The sequence below is a fragment of the Hemitrygon akajei genome, chromosome 1 (assembly GCF_048418815.1).
Source record: "Hemitrygon akajei chromosome 1, sHemAka1.3, whole genome shotgun sequence".
NCBI classification, from domain to species: domain Eukaryota; kingdom Metazoa; phylum Chordata; class Chondrichthyes; order Myliobatiformes; family Dasyatidae; genus Hemitrygon; species Hemitrygon akajei.
In genome coordinates, this window is record NC_133124.1 from 6763167 (window position 1) to 6781528 (window position 18362).

At 39.1% G+C, this 18362-nt stretch overlaps 1 protein-coding gene across 3 annotated transcripts in view; it reads right to left on the reverse strand.

Annotated features, from left to right (window-relative positions):
- Positions 1 to 18362, reverse strand: part of taf2 (TAF2 RNA polymerase II, TATA box binding protein (TBP)-associated factor) — a 110822-nt gene that overhangs the window by 37623 nt on the left and 54837 nt on the right. For all 3 annotated transcript variants that reach the window (XM_073028318.1, XM_073028229.1, XM_073028401.1), the window contains exons 19-22: positions 17027 to 17220; positions 15679 to 15818; positions 13510 to 13579; positions 7286 to 7395 (exon numbers count right to left, since the gene is read on the reverse strand). In XM_073028318.1, the coding sequence (XP_072884419.1) occupies positions 7286 to 7395; positions 13510 to 13579; positions 15679 to 15818; positions 17027 to 17220 (514 nt within the window). The remainder of the gene's footprint in view (positions 1 to 7285; positions 7396 to 13509; positions 13580 to 15678; positions 15819 to 17026; positions 17221 to 18362) is intronic.

The following is an 18362-nucleotide window of genomic DNA, read 5'->3' on the forward strand; positions in this document are numbered from 1 at the left end:
GAATGTCGTCTGAAATGTAATATAAGACTTTTGAGGCTCTGTCCACAGGCCACACCCAAAGCAAACCTTACCAACAACCCTACTGCTGGAATCCAACGTTGGCAAACCCAACCATAGACTGCAATTACTTAAAAAGGCAGTTAACTGCATCCTTCTTCATGGGAAAAGCAGGTTAGGAAATAAATGTTGGTCTCACCAGCAACGTTCATGTTCCAAGAATGAATAAAAAGAACCAATAAAGTTGTGTGATGATCAAAAAGTGAAAGTCAACTTTCCAGATGCTTCATAATGCTAAATGACGCTGAATGGCATTACTAGGAATCAGTAAAGCTGAAGTACAGTCACCAAAACATCAGTGTATATTAGTAAGAGTTTTCCTTTCAGCTCATTATGAAGAAGCAAATGTAACTTGTACATTTGAGAACATCTAGTTTTCCTCTTCAGAGTAAATAAATTGTGTTTATTTTAGACTATGTAATTTATAAAACAGCACATTCAATAGTTGACCTCTTAAATCACAAGGAATATGCAATTGGACATATCTTATTTTTCAAAACATATTTTATTTTATGAATCTATCATCCCCTACAAAGGCAAAAAGTGTTTCAAAAGTAATCAGTAGCCTGAATATTTCCAGGTGCAAACCATCAAATTCTAGGCTATTCCTAGAAATCTGCAAGCCAAGCGGTGGAAACTTGGATTTGCCATCTATACAGGTATTGATATATACAGTATATCTATGTACAAACTGTGTGTGTTTCAGGATAAACCACATAACCTCAATGGACCAAAGTGGAATAATCATTCCTATATATACATTTGCTGTTAAAATATAGAGTTTAACTGCAGTTTGGTAAGGGTAATGGGGTTTATTGATTTGTAAAAAGCAAGATGCTGATTATGTAAAGAGAGGATGAATAATGATTTAGGAGGTAACAGTATGAAAATTGAAAATGGTCAAGAAATAAGAGGTTTATTACAAGTTTTTATCATAATATTTTTATTATGTCATTTCCTTTGCTGAAAGTTTCCTTTATATCAACAGTGCATAATTCTCTTAATAACTAAATATGCACGATTTCAAACATAAAAAATTGGTTATTTTGTCCATCTTAAAATTAACACACAGTACTCAGGCATGACTGTTAAACTAAGCACAGCATAGAAAACTTAGTTACTAGTGCCTCAATCTAATATTCAATTGCAAAACTGAGGTAAATTTATTAAAACGTCTGCTTGCGATACAGCACCACAAACGGAACAAACAGGAAGACTGAGTCTAAAGACAGACTTCGTTCATGACATGGATTCAAAATCAAAAGCATAAGCAAATGCAAATAGACCCAAACTGTCAATAATTTAACATTCACAAGTTCAACTAGAATAACTTGCTTTCATTTAAGATGCAGACTATTTTGTTGTGGAACAGATCTTGAAACCATGGTCTCAACATCAAATGCCACCTGCCCATGCATGTCTATACTTTCTAGTGTACCTCTCTCTGTCTGGTATGGTGTGGGGTCATTGCACAGGATTGAAATAAGCTGCAGAAAGTTGTGAACTCAGTCAGCTCCATTATAGGCACTAGTCTCCCCAGCATCCAGGACATCTTCAAGGAGTGATGCCTCAAAAGGGAAGCATCCTTCATTAAGGACCCTCATCAGCTGGACATATCCTCTTCTCATTGCTACCATCGGGAAGGAGGTACAGGAGCCTGAAGATTCAGGGATAGCTTCTTCCCCTCTGCCATCAGATTTCAGAATGGACATTGGACCCATGAACACTGCCTCACTACTTTTTTCCCTCTTTTTGCAGTATTTATTTAACTTTAACATCACACATATATATATATTTCTATAATTTACCGTTTTTAAATTATGTATTGCAATGTACTGCTGCCACAAAAGAACATATTTCACAACATATGCTGGTAAGATTAAACCTGATTCTGATTTTGACTATAATGCAAGGATTTTCAAAAATGACAAAATTAGGTAAATCTTTGGAATTATTATAATTTCTCAAGCTATAACAAGTTGAGGAAAATACTTTAATTATCTGTTTACTAAATGAAACATTTCATAAGAGCCTTACTCAGTCATTGCATAAAGTCAACTTTTGACTTCTAAGAACACAAACTTATTTTTCATTTAATCTTGGATTCTAAATTTATTTGAAACCAAGTAAACAAAATACTCATGTCTAAAGTTGAAATGACTTCAAAGCAACTGTTTCCAACAATTTAGAAGTTGTTACATTGAATGAAAAAACATCTGGAGCAGACTTCCATTACATAAAACATTGAAAACTAAACCAAGCCAAAGACTTTGGTGCCCCAGTGACTGACATTTTTATTGAGCATATCAGAAACAACAGTTAACAAGGAAAAAGAATAACCATTTCACTACCAGGAGTACATGAAATTATTAAATTCAAAACAACTTAAATATTTCCATAAATTCAATAAATGAAGAGTCTTATAAAAATTTGGAGAACAGCGGAAAGATACAGCTCATAATTTTTTTGTAGAAACAGTCTCAGAACAGCCAGTCAATGGATGAAGAATTTTTCATTTATCAAAAGGCTGCTGCTATAATATACAGTAGAATGGGTATATTACTGACTAATGAAACTACCAAGTCCTTGAATAATGTCCTTTAAGGAAGGCAATCAGCCATCCTGACACCATCTAGCTTAAATGCAATTCCAAACTCTCAGCAACATTTTTCAGTTTGATCTGACTTCTAACCTGGACTAAGCAAGCTCAATGATTACACTGAATGATATAATAGGAATAAGAAAAATAGACAAGCCATCCATTGCAAACCCACACATTGGATTCTGATACAATAAAGGTGAATCCAGCCCAATCAATCATGCAACTTTCTCTTCAATAACATCAATTGACAGTCACAGGACCAGAAAACATGCTTCTCATCACAGACACAAATTTAAAAGAAAGTATTTCTGGATGTGTCCTATTACCAGACCTACACGGGGTAGTAGCACAATCAAGAATTAATGCTCCGAACATGTTAACAGACAACATGGAGTATTGTGGTATCAGGGGCAATCACGTGGTGCCAAATAACACTCACCAACTAACAAATTGTTATTCCATGCTTAACACCACATGGAAAAATCATGAAAGGTAAAGGCACACCTAGGTAACAACCAAACACCAGAATTTAACAGAACCACTACTAACCAAACAATGAAGATACAGCTGCCAGTATGGCAATACAAAAGATCATGATAGAACAAAACATTGTAACACACTGTAAGGTTTCACTGCTTCTCTGTAATGTTCCATTGCTAAGATAATGGCTTTTCTGTCGCAGCAATGTTTGAGTTATGACTAGAGATAACAGGGCATATTAGCCAATGAGTGAGTGGGATGTTGTTCTTTCTTGTGTGCCTGGGAGCTGGAAATTTGTGGTCTTTTTGCCGGGGAGAGATGAGGAGTGAAGACAGGAATGGAGAGAGAGTTGGTAGACCGCTGGACGGAGTGGACTTGCAGTGATGATCGGAGGTCGATGGTGGACGAACGGCCTTATCAGTGAGCCCCAATGTTGCGCATTAGATTGTTTCATGAGAATGGGCCCTTTTCTTTTTGTTTGTTTCTTTACTAACCATATAGTCAAATTATGAATTATAAAGCTCAATCGTTTAGTCACATATTGTGTACTGTTTGCTATTTCGTGATACTGATTTGTAACAGGGGACACATCGTGCAACATCCACCCAAACGAGATTTCTTAAGTTTGGCTGGGCCAGGGGCTATCACCTCCTATATTAAGTCACTAGCCGAACCCAGAGTTAAAACATTTTCCACTACTTCCAGTGCGCAGGTTAGGTGAGGCCCTCCATTTGTCAAAATCAACCATGGACGTTGTTTCCCAGCTAGCTACATGATACACAAGGCAGTGCGCAAGGTAGGAAAGTATGATATGAAAAGCAAACTGCTACACATGTAGCAGGCTCCTGCACTCCATGCAGCTGATAAATCCAAAGGAGTGGTAGTGATCGATATAGTTTGGCACCAATGGCATCGCAGGAGTTGCCAGTCGGTGTTGAAGTCCATGTAAGACTGCCTTAGGGTCCCCGACTCCCGATTTTTCCTCAGTGTTTACTCACAAAGCCACAAGGAAGTGAAAGTTTGAGATCACAGTTTTCAGATTCAGAATTAGGTTTATATCATCGGTGTATGTCGTGAAAGCAGTTCAATGCCATACATCATAATATAGAAACAAAAATAAATAAATAAATTATGTATATTGAATAAATTTTTAAAATGCAAAAATAGAAATAATATTTATTACAAAAAATTAGGTAGTGTTCATGGGTTCAATGTCCATTTAGGAATCATATGGCAGAGGGGAAGAAACTCATCCTGAATTGTTGGGTGTGTGCCTTCAGGCTTCCTGACAGTAACAATGATAAGAGTGCATGTCCTGGGTGATGGGGGTCCTTAATAATGGACATCATCTTCCTGAGGCACTGCTCCTTGAAGATATCTTGGGTACTATGGAGGTTAGTATCCAAGGTAAAGCTAACTAATTTTACAACTTTCTGTAGCTTCTTTTGGTCCTTCTAAATGAGCTGCCAATTGTAGATGACACGCCCTACCTGCCCGAAGTGACTGGTTTTAAGGTGCCAGTTACCCACCTTTGCCCTTTCTCCTGTCAGTGGAATCAGTTCCACCGGGCTTAGTAGCTAAGCCACATATGAAGGCCAAGAGTTGGACTTGGTTGTCAAAGGCTATTTGAGGCACACACTATTGAGAGCATTTAATAGAGAGCGGGAGCTCATCCCCACTCCCACCCCCAGTATAACAATCTTAAGGAACAGGTTAGGAGTGTGTTGGAATACAATCTATCTGTTTAGATGAATGCAACTCCAAAATCACTGAAGCTGGATTTCATCCAAGAGAATCAGTCTTGACAATTGTCAGCCACGTCCAAATTCCGTGAACAACGCCAAACCAGCACAATTGCTTCCACATTCTACCTAATTCTATCTAGAGAATGCAGGATCAGTTCCTTCATTGGCATTGAATTAAAAGTATTGAAGGAGTACCTTTAAAATACAGGCTTTAGCATTCAAGATGTCACCTTACCACATTCTCCTTGAGGACAATTTGATGTGGGAAATAATTGCCCTCCTTGCCAGTAACTTCAACATTTCATAAACTTTGGAATATTATGTGAAGCTTCAATTTTGCAACTGTTAACAATGACTCTACTATATTCGTAACTTCTTTAGAACATTCAGGAAGCAGGGTGATATACATGTTTCTGTCTACATCAATGGTGTTGAGCACCTCAGTTTCTGAGTGTTGAACCTCATCTGTCTTGGTCCAACCACACTGATGGCATGGGCAAGAAAGCTCACCAATGCCTCTGTTTCTCAAGAGGGTGAAGAAATTTGGCACGTCCCTGTTATTATTTATCGATCGATGCACTACAGAAAGCATTCTGTCTAGATGAATATTGGCTTAGTATGGCAACAGCTCTGCATGTGATCACAAGAAACTGCATAGAGTCATGAACACAGCTCAGCACATCACAGGAACCAGCCTACCGTCTATGGGCTCCATCTGTATTTCTCACTGCTTCAATAAAGCAGCCAGCACCATCAAAGTCCCACCCACCAAATAAATTCTCTTTTCTCTCCTCTTCCATCAGGCAGAAGATTCGAAAGTATGACAGCACATAGCAACAGGCTCAAAGACAGCTTCTATCTCCACTGTTATCAGACTCTTGAACATAGCTATTTATCATCTATATCAATGATCTCGACGATAATGTGATAAATTGGATCAGCAAATTTGCTGATGATACAAAGATTGGAGGTGCAGTGGACAGTGATGAAGGTTTTCAAAGCTTGTAGAGGGATCTGGACCAGCTGGAAAAATGGCAGATGGAGCTTAATACAGACAAGTGTGATGTATTGCACTTTTGAAGGAAAAACCAAGGTAGAACATACAAGGTAAGTGGTAAGGCACTGAGGAGTGAAGTAGAACAGAGGGATCTGGGAATACAGATACAAAATTCCTTAAAAGTGGCGTCACAGGTAGTTAGGGTAGTAAAGAGAGCTTTTGGTACATTGGCCTTGAAGGTTGAATAGGTTATTCCCTGGAGCGTAGAAGAATGAGGGGAGATTTGCTAGAGGTATATAAAACTATGATGGGTATAGATAGAGTGAATGCAAACAGGCTTTTTCCACTGAGATTAGGGGAGAAAAAAACCAGAGACATGGGTTAAGGGTGAAGGGGGAAAAGTTTAATGGGAACATTGGGGGGGGGGGGGCTTCTTCACACAGAGAGTGGTGGGAGAGTGGAATGAGCTGCCAGATGAAGTGGTAAATGTGGGCTCACTATTGACATTTAAGAAAAACTTGGACAGGTACATGGATAAGAGGTGTATGGAGGGATATGGGTCAGGTGCAGGTCAGTGGGACTAGGCAGAAAAATGGTTCGGCACAGCCAAGAAGGGCCAAAAGGCCTGTTTCTATGCTGTAATCTTCTATGGTTCTGTACATTTTTCAGGCCGAGACCCTTCATCAGGACCATATATAGTATGATAAAATGGACTGCTGACCTCAAAATCTACCTCATTATGATCTTGCACTTTATTGCTAACCTGCATTTCGCTTTTGCTGTAGTTGTTTTACACTTTATTCTGCATTGTTATTGCTGTATCACTCTAGAAATTTGACAGGTCACTTCTGGATTGTTTCCCTTGCACTTCTAATCCATATTACTCACTATGCAATGCTCTCACTGGTCTTGAACTTGCCATTAAACATTTGCATCACAACATGACTTTGCTTACATAGCTACCAGCCAGGGTGTTGTAAGTGAATTACTTAGTGCCTAGGTCTTTCTCTGCACCATCGATTCTCCTAGATGTGATACTGTGATGTGATCTGTACCAAGTGGTGATCTCCAGCTTCTGATTTTGATCAAATGTTAGTTTACCAAACCCCACTCCCTACAAACCCTATTACTGCCCCATTATACTACTGACCTCTTAACCCCAACCCACACTATTATATGCTGTGCTCGACTATACCCCTTCACCACTCCTTGGCCACTGTACAGGACAAGTCAGGCCTGTAGTCAGCAACAGCCCAAGCCTGGTTTCAGAATGGAGCAGATATTGGTATCCTGCTGGTTTATTTTTAGGCACATTTTTAGTTTTAGAGATTAATTCTTCAATGAAAGAAGAAAATGACAAAATAACAATTTGTAACTAACTGTCTCATCTGAAGGATAACATACCTGAGTTCATTAGTTTCCAGAGTTGGTCCACCAATGCCTCAGAGCACAAGGAAGAGTCTGTGTTCTTGGTGAAAGGTGGATTTTTATTGAGCATACTCAAAACTTTATGTCTGTAAGATGTGAAACAAAAGGATATTTCAGTTACATACATGCGCAGCAGTTTGAAGGCAGTACTTGGAGAAATAACTGCACTGGATTTGAGGCGAGTGGTCCTGTGTTTCAATCTGGCTGGCGCCTTGCACACTTTCAATCTGCACTAGGTTGAGCATCAAACTAGCAACTTGGCCCTATAAACACAAGGCAAACGCTAAAGGAACTGCAAGGTCACCGCCTGATGTGCCACAAGGCGCGGAAAGGAATAACAACAACTTTGGAGAAAAATGCTAAAAAGCTTGTGCAGCTTGTTGGCTGGTTCTCATTTAACTCAAATCATAGTTTTGAGCGCAGGAGTTGGGATGTTATGTTGAAGCTGTATACAACGTTAGTGAGGTCTAATTTGGAGTATCATGAGCAGTTTTGGTCACCTACCTACAGGAAGGATGATGTAAGATTGAATAAGTGTAGAGAAAATTTACAAAGATGTTGATAGGACTTGAGGACCAGAGTTACAGGGAAAGTTTGAATAGGAGAATGAGAGGCTTGATAGGGGAATACAATATTATGAGGATATAGATAGGGGAAATGTACAGTAAGCAGGTTTTTTCCATTGAGGTTGGGTGAAACTAGAATTCGAGGTCATGGGTTAAGGGTGAAAGGTGAAATGTTTAAGGGGAACATGAGGGAGGACTTGACTGAGAGGGTGGGGTAGAGCATGGAACGAGCTGCCAGCGCAAATGTTGGAATCAGATTCGATTTCAGAATTTAAGAGAAATTTAGATAAGTACGAATTGGAGGGGCATGGAGGGCTACGGTCGATGGGATTAGGCAGAATAGTTTGGCACAGACTAGGTGGGCCGAAAGGTCCGTTTCACAGCCATAGTATTCTATGACTCTGTTTTCAAAACATGGCAGACTCTACAAATATATTAAGACCAAACGAGTAACTAGGGAAAGACTAGATCCCTTTAATGATTGTTCATCATCTACGTGTGAAGCCACAAGATATACACAAGCAGTTAAATGAATATTTCTCATGTGTATTTACTGCAGAGTAGGTCACAAAAGCTAACAAATTCAATACATAGTGATGTACTGGAACATATCCACTTTATAACAGAGGTGGTGCTGCTGGTCCCTAGGTAAATCTCTCACGTCTCATTAAGTGCATCTTCAAACATTGTGGGAAATGAAGGAGGAAATTGCTGGAACCCTGGCAGAGATATTTGCACCATCTTTAACCACAAGTGAAGTACTAGAAGACTGGAGGATGACTAATGTTGTGCCTTAGGAGGACAAGCCAGCGAACCAGATGCTGGTCAGCGTAACATCTGTGGTTGGAAAGTTACTAAAGGGGATTCCGAGAGACAGGATCTACCAGCATTTGAATTCTAACAATTTGGATGAGAACATTGTTAACACAGTTAGCAAGTTTGCAGATGACATCAAAGCTCGTGGTGCAATGGACAAAGAAGGTCATCTAAGATTGCAACCGGATTTACATACATTTAGGAAGTAGACCAAGGAATGACAGATGAAATTTAAATTGAACAAGTGCAAGGTGTTGCATTTTGTTTAGTTAAGACAGGGCACGACTTGCCCTGAAGTGTGCTGTATAACAGAGACACCTAGGGGTACAGGTACACACAAGAGGCTCTGCAGATGCTGGAAATCTTGAGCAACACACACAAAATTCTGGAGGAACTCAGTAAGTCAGGCAGGGTCTCAGCCTGAAACGTTGACTGTTTATTCCCATCCATAGATCTTCTGATTTATGATGGTGCTGGTGAAGCATAGTGACTACCTGCTGGTAGCAAACAAAACTAACTACTTTATTAATCACACCTTTTCTGGTAAATAGTCACTGCAATCAGTGGCCTACAACTTCCCATTTCAGAACTGAGCTTTTGAACCACCTGTATGACATGGTATTTTTGCGGCTTGAACTGAAGTCTTGAAGGTGCAGGTGCGTCGTGTATGAGCCTGGCTGGACCTGACAGCAAGGAATGTGCCAAAATTTGGCCATTGCTGGAGCAAACTTGGAGGCAAGTCGATGCAGCAGAACCAAAGTGAGGCGATGCAGAGTTGAGGTAGCAGAGCCTGGGCCAGAGAGTGAGGAGCGGTCTGAGGTTTGGATGATTTAAGCACCAGGCTAAGTTGAAAAGGTCAGAGGGTTGGGCTGGTGTTCAGCTCGCTGTTCTGCAAGGTTTACTTGTCTTTGCAATGAACTGAGCCTGTGGCCTGCAACAAACAAGCTCCTGTACCGGCTTTGACTAGCTTTGTCGCTACGGACTCACTTTCATGAACTTCAGTTCTGAACGTTAGTTGCTTACTTCTATAGTTTTGATGATTTGCTTTTCTTTGCACTTTGACTGTTTGATTGTCTTCTTTTTATTAATATGTTCTATTAGGTTTCTTTGTTTTGTGGCTGCTTGGAAGGAGACGAACCTCAAGATTGCATACAGTATACTATACATAGTTTGATAATAAATGTACTTTATACTTTAGATGCTGCCTGTTTTACTATGTTCCTCCAGCATTCTAGTGATGTATTTCCCTGAAAGTGGTGACTAGGGTGGTGGGTGGTGAAGGCGGTTACAGCATGTTGGTCTCCATTGGTCAGGCCAGAGTACAGGAGTTGGAGCATTATGCTGCAACTGTATGAGTCACTGGTTGAGACATGGAATATTCAGCACAGTTCTGATCACCCAACTATAGGAAGGATGTCATTAAGCTGGAAAGGGCGCAAAAAAGAGTCATACCAGGACTGGAGGCCTTGAACTATAAGGAAAGGCCCTCTGGAGCACAGAGGATGAGAGGTGACCAGAGAAGTATATAATATAATGAAGAGAATAGATAAGATGGCTTGCCGGGATATTTTTCCCAAGTAGGGGAGTCTTACCAAATGTCTGGTCACTACTTGTCCACCTATTCTCACACTTCCCATAAAGGTTCAATACCCCACACACCTTCCTGCCCCCTCGTTTTATTGAGATTTATTCTGCTCCAATTTTCTATGCTCGATATTTGCTCCACATTACTCCTTTTTTCCTCAGTCAGGTTGGATTTGCTTTTTTAAACATATATTTTTCTCAAATTTTCAATCTGACTTTCTCAACTCACTCCCCAGACAGAAACTTCACAAGTATTCTGGGTTAAAGGATTTTTGGAGCTTCAAACATCTGCCAGGCTGAGGGATGAAACAGAGAACCCTTTCCATCCTGAAGAAGGGTCTCAGCCCTAAATGTTGACTGTTTATTCCCCTCAATGATACTGTGTGTTGACCTTTTTTCTTTCATTTTGGCTTTTTTTTTTGGGTCCGAAACCATGTCCCTCAATTCTGGAATTGACACAACATTACAGTAAACTATTTGTTGTACAGCAATAAAATACATGAATCAGAGCAATGACATCACACTGATCTTATTTAGTTAATAACCATTCCCTTTCCTGTTTACAACAGTTATCTGGCCTGAATACCACATTGAGTTAAATAGCAATTCCACAAATTTAATCAGTTGTACAAAAGAAACAGGACCAACCAATTTATATACTAAGGGGCTGTTCAGTTCAGATAAGCTGTCAAACATGTACTTGAAAAAAATCTCCAGAAGATTCAGATCATAATCATTCATTTTTTTCTATTAGAATTATTTTCCTAAGAAAAATGGTAGTTTTTAATTCACCTTGGGCAACAGGGGTAAAAATAGCATAAATCTAAAACTCTTGCATGGTAGGAAAGCCAGTACTTTTATTCTTCCTGAGTGAAGCTGAATTTTAAAACCAAAGTGATGCTAAAGTGCAGTTAGAACACAAGACACTTTGGGTACATGGGCCATAATTTCTCTGGATATCAGAGATTTTTTAATCACAAAGTGAAGAGAGCCACATGATGATATGTAGGTTGTCAGCCTGGAAGTGTGTGTGTTCTGATCAATTATCTGCTCCTTCTCTTGTTCTGTTCTGTTACATTTTTAATTGAATTAATTTCCAGTTTAATCTTCCTATAATCTTTCACTATTCTTGCTCAACCTCACCCTTCAAAATAAAATTCCATGGCCACTTCGGTGCTGCAGGGTGCAGGTGGAAGCTGGGAAAGGACAAGTGATCGCACTCGAAGTCAGCATTTCAGTTACTGGGAGATCAGGGAACGAAATCACCAGGATCAGGAGTGAGAGGCTGCTGCTGGAACAAAAAGAACATTACAGAAGCCTGCAGGACTCAGGTGGCTTTATAAAAAGTTGAAAAAACAGGTAGAGTAACTCAACAAAGAAAGGCATTTAAAATGGAAAACAAACAGAAAAGGATGAAGAATAAGCTAAAATGAAAAGATGGGTGATAAAGTAAGGAGTATAACCAAGGGCTGCAAAAAAGCAAACACAATGCAGACAAATGCTTGGAAGCGATTGGAAAAGTTGAGAATGATAATTAACAAAAATATCAAATAAGACCTTTAGTTTTTTTAAACAGTAGAATGAATCAGAATCAGGTTTAATATCACCAGCATATGTCGTGAAATTTGTTGTTATGCAGCAGCAGTACATTGCAATATATAATAAAACTGTAAATTAAAGTATATATTTAAAAAGTTAAATTAAATAAATAGCAAAAAGATTTTTAAGAAGTAGTGAGGCAGAGTTCACGGGTTCAATATCCATTCAGAAAACTAATGGCTGAGGGGAAGAAGCTGTTCCTGAAACGTTGAGTACGTGTCTTCAGGCTCCTGTACCTCCTCCCTTACAGAGAAGAGGGCATGTCCTGGGTGATGTGGGCCCTTAATGATGGATGATGCCTTTTTGAGGCACCACTCCTTGGTTTTCACCAAACTTACACTGAATAGTCATAAAACACTGACTAGGCCCAAAGGAGTACAGGATGAACTTCGTAAACTAAAGCTTACGAAGGATTTCAATAATTTATTTGGAGTGCAAATGATTTCAATAATTTTTATTTGGAGCACAGGGAATTTGGTAGAATTGTACAAGGATTTAAAAAAAATTTATCATTTCCAATGGGCATGTTCTCCAAGCAGCAGAGAAGGCTGCTTGAAAATTTGATGGAGGAATTCAAAATCAGAAGAATTTTGGTCAGTAAATACTTAAAAATAACATTTCCAGGAATCAAAGTGTTAGTAACTGGAGGATATGGAATTCAGATAATTTATAAAAGAACCAGAGATAAGGCAAGGAACTTGTAGCAAACTAGTGCAATTATGAATGAACTGGCTGGGTGCTATGAACAGATTTAAGGGAATATTTCAAAAGGAAAATGGATATATATTTGAAAGACATAGGAGCAGAATTAGGCCATTCAGCCCATCAAATGTGCTCTGCCATTCCATCATAGCTGATTTATTATCCCTCTCAAACCCATCTTCTGCCTTTGCCCTTTGACACCGTGCCTAATTAAGAACCTATCAACTTACACTTTAAATACAATCAGAATAAGGTTTATTATCACCGGCATGTGTGGTGAATATACCCAATGATTTGACTTCAGGTGCCCTGATGAAGGGTCTTGGCCCGAAACGTCGACTTTACTTTTCCATAGATGCTGCCTGACCTGCTGAGTTCCTCCAGCATTGTGTGTGTGTTGATTAGGTAAGGAATAGCCATTCTCTGATAATTAAGGAGTTCTTGTGGGGTTTTCTCATTTCCTTTTATTTTGTTTATGTATTTTTATTGCTATGCTCTGAATAGACCAGGATATCCAGTTATTTCTGCATATCCTTGGCACTAAGTTTACATTATTCCTGGGTTTATTCTTGGCATATTTAGTGTTAATCTGAAGATAACTCCTTTTGCTTTGTCTCCTGATGTGATCCCTTCTCAAAAGAAAAGTAATTTTGCACAATGAAATATATTTTAAATAAATAAGAAAAAAATCATTAAATACAGTTAAAAGACTGAAGGTACAAAACTATGAAATAAAAGATTAAAAAATATATAAATTGCCATATAAAACAGGGACAATCTAGGGATCATGTGGTACCAAACAACTTCCAAATACTATTTTAAAAATAAACAACCACAAATAATCTCATGAGACAGAAAGTGATTGGTGATATCTGATTAGTTCAACTCCGAAAAGGATTCTACCATAGATGGGATTGCTTTAATAACACCAACCTTATGTAGGGCACTGCATCATTCTGGACCAGATCTAATAGCCACTGTAACTCATCAGTGCTTCTGTCCACTGTAGAAGAAAAGAGATTTAAACTTTTAAGGGGCAAGATGAACCTGGGTCTTCAAAATGAAATTCATACAGAAGAAAAATCTCCTACAAGTAAGTAATATGGAAGGATTAAAACAAACATGTGAAATACATGTAGGAAAGAATTGGACAGAAACTTAATCTTTCATCCAATAAGTACCGCTCAATTATGAATTTCCTTCTAACATGGCATCATGGTTTACAGCAACCAGGGTCTTTTAAATAAACACGAGGAAATCTGCAGATGCTGGAAATTCAAGCAACACACACAAAATGCTGGTGGAATGCAGCAGGCCAGGCAGCATCTATAGGAAGAAGCACTGTCAACGTTTCGGGCCAAGCCCCTTCGCCAGGACACCCTGATGAAGGGTCTCGGCCCGAAACGTCGACAGGGCTTCTTCCTATAGATGCTGCCTGGCCTGCTGCGTTCCACCAGCATTTTGTGTGTGTCTTTTAAATAAAGGTATTTTTACATTAGGCAGAGTTAGATCTGCTTTACTGTGAACTGATTTCTCTAGATTGAAGAGTTGAATTTCTAAGGCACCATCTTCATTTCAAAGAAATATTTTAAAAATGTAACATGTCACACCCCTTCTCTGCCTTTTGCAAGATAGTCCATTAAAGAAAATCCATACTGCATTAGATACTGTACGTAGGTAAAAATTCATTGTCAGCTGTTTCCACTAAACATGCAACATAATGATTACTGTTTCTTCAAAATTTGGTTTCAATGAAATTTGTGAACTTCGATACCAGAAACAAAACTAAATATGGAGTTATCACTACATTGCAAACTTAGCTCAAGTGACCATGAACATTTATTTACCTTGTAATCTCTTTTCAAGTCCTCTAATAAAAGATGTTTTATTCTGGAATACTATAGATATACTCCAGTGACTTTTTAAAAATTATTTTTAGGAACTAATGGTTGAATGGTCTGAATCTAAAATTCTAAGTAATACTGAGGAACTATAAAATTCTAAGTAACATCCAGATTCATGAAATAGAACTTATATTTCCCTGATAAGCAACGTTCTCAAGGCTTGTTACAAACAAGTCCATTCAAAGAGCTACAGGATAAGACACTGCTAACTGTGGAAGGATCCGTCAAGAAATTGCTGCCACTTTACAGAAGAAAATCCAAGATCAGAAACTCAGCATGGAACAGAACGGGTAAAATTCAAATAAAATATATCCAGGTAATGCTTTGGAGTCCAGATAAAACATACACACAGTTCGAACATATAAAAGCAGGATGAATGTAGATGGATTTCTTGCCTGCTGCAGGGCAGCAGAAGGCATCTTCTGATGGGTGGGTACAGGGCATTTCTGACACCCCCCCCCCACCCAACTCCAGGCTGCAACAAGCATGGGCTCGGTTGAGCCAGGGAGATCTGGGAGGACTTAGTATACTCACTTGCTGAGTTAGGGAGGCCAGCTAACAGTGCCTGCTTGCTCTCGTCACAGCTTTCCTGTTTATCTTTGACGTACAAGGAGTTTGGAATATGAACAGAACCTTGTCATAACCTCAGCACTATATGTGCATCAGAAACTTCCACAATATTTTCAGGGTAAAATTGTAAAGAAAAGTTTTGACCTATAATTATACTACTGGTTTTGGTACAATCTCTGTGAATCTTGTTTCTAAAATACTTACATCAGTGCTTTGATTTTCTTTTTGAAGGCCTTCTGTGATGCTGGCCAGAGATTAGAAATTCAAGGCTCAAAGTAAATTTATTATCAAAGTACATACATGTCATCGTATACAACCCTGAGATTCGCTTCCTTGTGGGCATACACAGTAAGTCCAAGAAACACAATAGAATCAATGAAAGACCACATCCAATAGGATGGACAAACAACCACAGTGCAAAAGACAAACTGTGCAAATACAAACAGTTTTAAAAGAAGAATTAGAATTTTATGCAATCCTTTGTTTATATCAACCATAGATTAAGAGTTACGTACTAAAATTAACCACTAAAATCACTTGTGATAACTGAAAACATCTGATGATCTAATTTTTACAATATTTTACACTGGGAGGGGAAGATTTGCACAAATTCAGATCAAAAGCATACCTTGTGTATAATCTACAACTGCTTCCAGAGCTGCAATGCGAACATCGACAAAGTGTCCATATTCTGCATACGACTTAAAGAGTGACGGATCGCTGGGAATGTGGCCATTCTTCTGAAGCACTCGAATAGCTTTCAGGCAGCTGCAAATTGTAGAGGTATGGTCTTAAAAAAGAAAACTTGTTCAGAAACACTTCTGGCATACTAACCAGACCAAGCAACACATGTAGAATGGCAGTTTCAATGACTTTTGCCAAAATTTACATTCAGTGTTATAAGGAATTATCTTTGCATATTGTTTCTGCCGTACAAGGTAATTTCCACATTACCAAGATTCATCATTTGAAAAATGAATAAAAATGGATTAACAAAGAGGAAAAAAAATTCTCCAATTCCTCCAGTAAAGCATAGGTACACAGGCCAATCACCACTGATGAATGCTCTTGAAGCCTTCATGGTCCAAAGACTTAGAGGAATGGTAGTTTAATTGGTTATTGTAAATTGTCCTGTGATTAGGCTGGGATTAAATCGGGGGATTGCTGGGCAGCACAGCTTAAAGGATCAGAAGGACCTATTCCGCGCTGTATCTTAATCAATAAATAAGTATATTGAAATCACCCATTTCAATCCCCAAAGATGCTACCAGACCAACTGAGTATTTCCAGTACTGCGTTTTAATTCCATTATCATAATTACTGTAAGTTCGTATTTTCTTATATTGTTTGATTGTTTCTGAGAGACTAGCCTCTATTGCCAGAAGAAGGCAATGGCAAACCACTTCTGTAGAAAAATCTTCCAAGAACAATCATTGCCCACGTCATACGACACTGCACATAACCTAAGTACAAGCCTGTTTCAGGTCAGATATTTTCAGGATATGAAATACAAATGAAAAGATGTCTGGCTAAAGAGCCAATACTTGCAGAGAAATGATGGGCTTAGTGGCCACTTTCTACAGTATAAATTGTGAACACTGTGAATACTGCTATCGAAAAAGTTGCATTGACAGTCATTGTTCAAATATAAGCAAATGTTAAATAACAGGGTTGAAAATTACACATTGCACCTCATTATGAATGTCACAGACTGAAAAAACATGCCTTTAAATACCCTTAACCCACACTAATCCTTTAACTGATAAAGACTACTGAGAAATATGGTGATTCATTGCATTGATAATTATGATGCAATTCTTCAGATAATCTTATTATGCAGGAAAGAACAGAAAATATTCAGAAAGTTTTGCTAAAGGGAAAATGAAAGAGAATTTTCACTTATTGCTGAAACTTAAATATTCAGATACAAGAACTCCATTCCCTTGATATCATGTACATGGTAATCAATTAAATACCTGACAGTTATTGTATTCCTGTAACTTGGTAGCAACTTCTCCATGTTTAGAAATCTGGTTATCTCCTCCAAAATCAATCTTACATCAGGATTGAGATTATCTAATGTCCGAACCTCATTATTAATGCTAATTGCAGGTGTTACTGAATTGGAAAGTGCACCAATTAGTTCAGCACGGTAGTAGTTGTCCGAAAACTAAAAGGGAAAGATATTAAATGTTATGATTAGAATAAACTTTGTGCAAAGAACAACTAAATAATATTATCTGTTTTGGTCCTTACGGTTTTAACATTAGTACACATGTATTTGAAAAATTGCTTGAAGGATATGTGAATTTTTTTCAATTGCTACCTGTTGGCCATGAAGGATTTAAAATACGGAAGAAAACGTCAAATTCGAATAGGTCAAGGACAGTGGCTTGGAGATGCCCATTTTGTGAGATTGTACTTGCAGCTTCACCACCCTTCCCTCCACCATCTTGTGGACACTGAACTGATTCCTGCTCTGGGATAATCTAATGAGAGCATTTGAATGTGAACACAAGGATCTTCAGGTAATGACCTGCAAAACCTTACGAGGCCTCGTCCACACTAGACCTGATAAATCCTTAACCAAAGCTTTTTCTCTTCATTTTGACCCTCTGTCCACACTGAAACGGCATTTTCCTCCCCCGAAAATGGAGCTTTTCTAAAACGCTCTCCAGAGTGTGTAAATCTGAAAACGCTATCTGGGCGGTATAATGTGTACGGTAGTGGTCACCAACCATTTTAAGCCCAAGATCCCCTACCTCGGCCTTAGTTCAAGGCAAGATCAACCCCAGATCAATTAGTTACATGCATGTGCACCGGGGCAGAAAAGACCGGAAGTAAAACCCTGCAATCCGGAAGCAGAAATAATGTATGAGCACCAGGGGTACCCACCCTTTTTTTGCACTGCGGACCGGTTTAATATTAACAATATTCTTGTGGACTAGCCGACGGGGGGGGGGGTTAAACACAACTGGAATACAGCGATACTCGAAGCAGGTTCCTTATGTCCAGTCTATTCCGCAATTTAGTTTTCGCGGCTCTCGGCACTTAGCTTCTGTCCCGCGCTGCTCACATTTTTTCCGCTCACAAAACTCAACGCGTGTGTCTTTAAGGGCAGGGTGCTTGGACTCAAAGGACCAAAGGAGTTTTGAGGGCTTCATTGCCTCATTAGACAGCCTCCAGGTCCGAACTCCAGCCTCCCTCCTACCCACCGCCAGACGCCTTGGCCAGGTGCAGTTGGTCGTGGGTCGGGTGAGAGGACAAGGTCAGGTCCGGGGCCGCGGCGGTCGCAGTCCAGAGAGAGTGAGC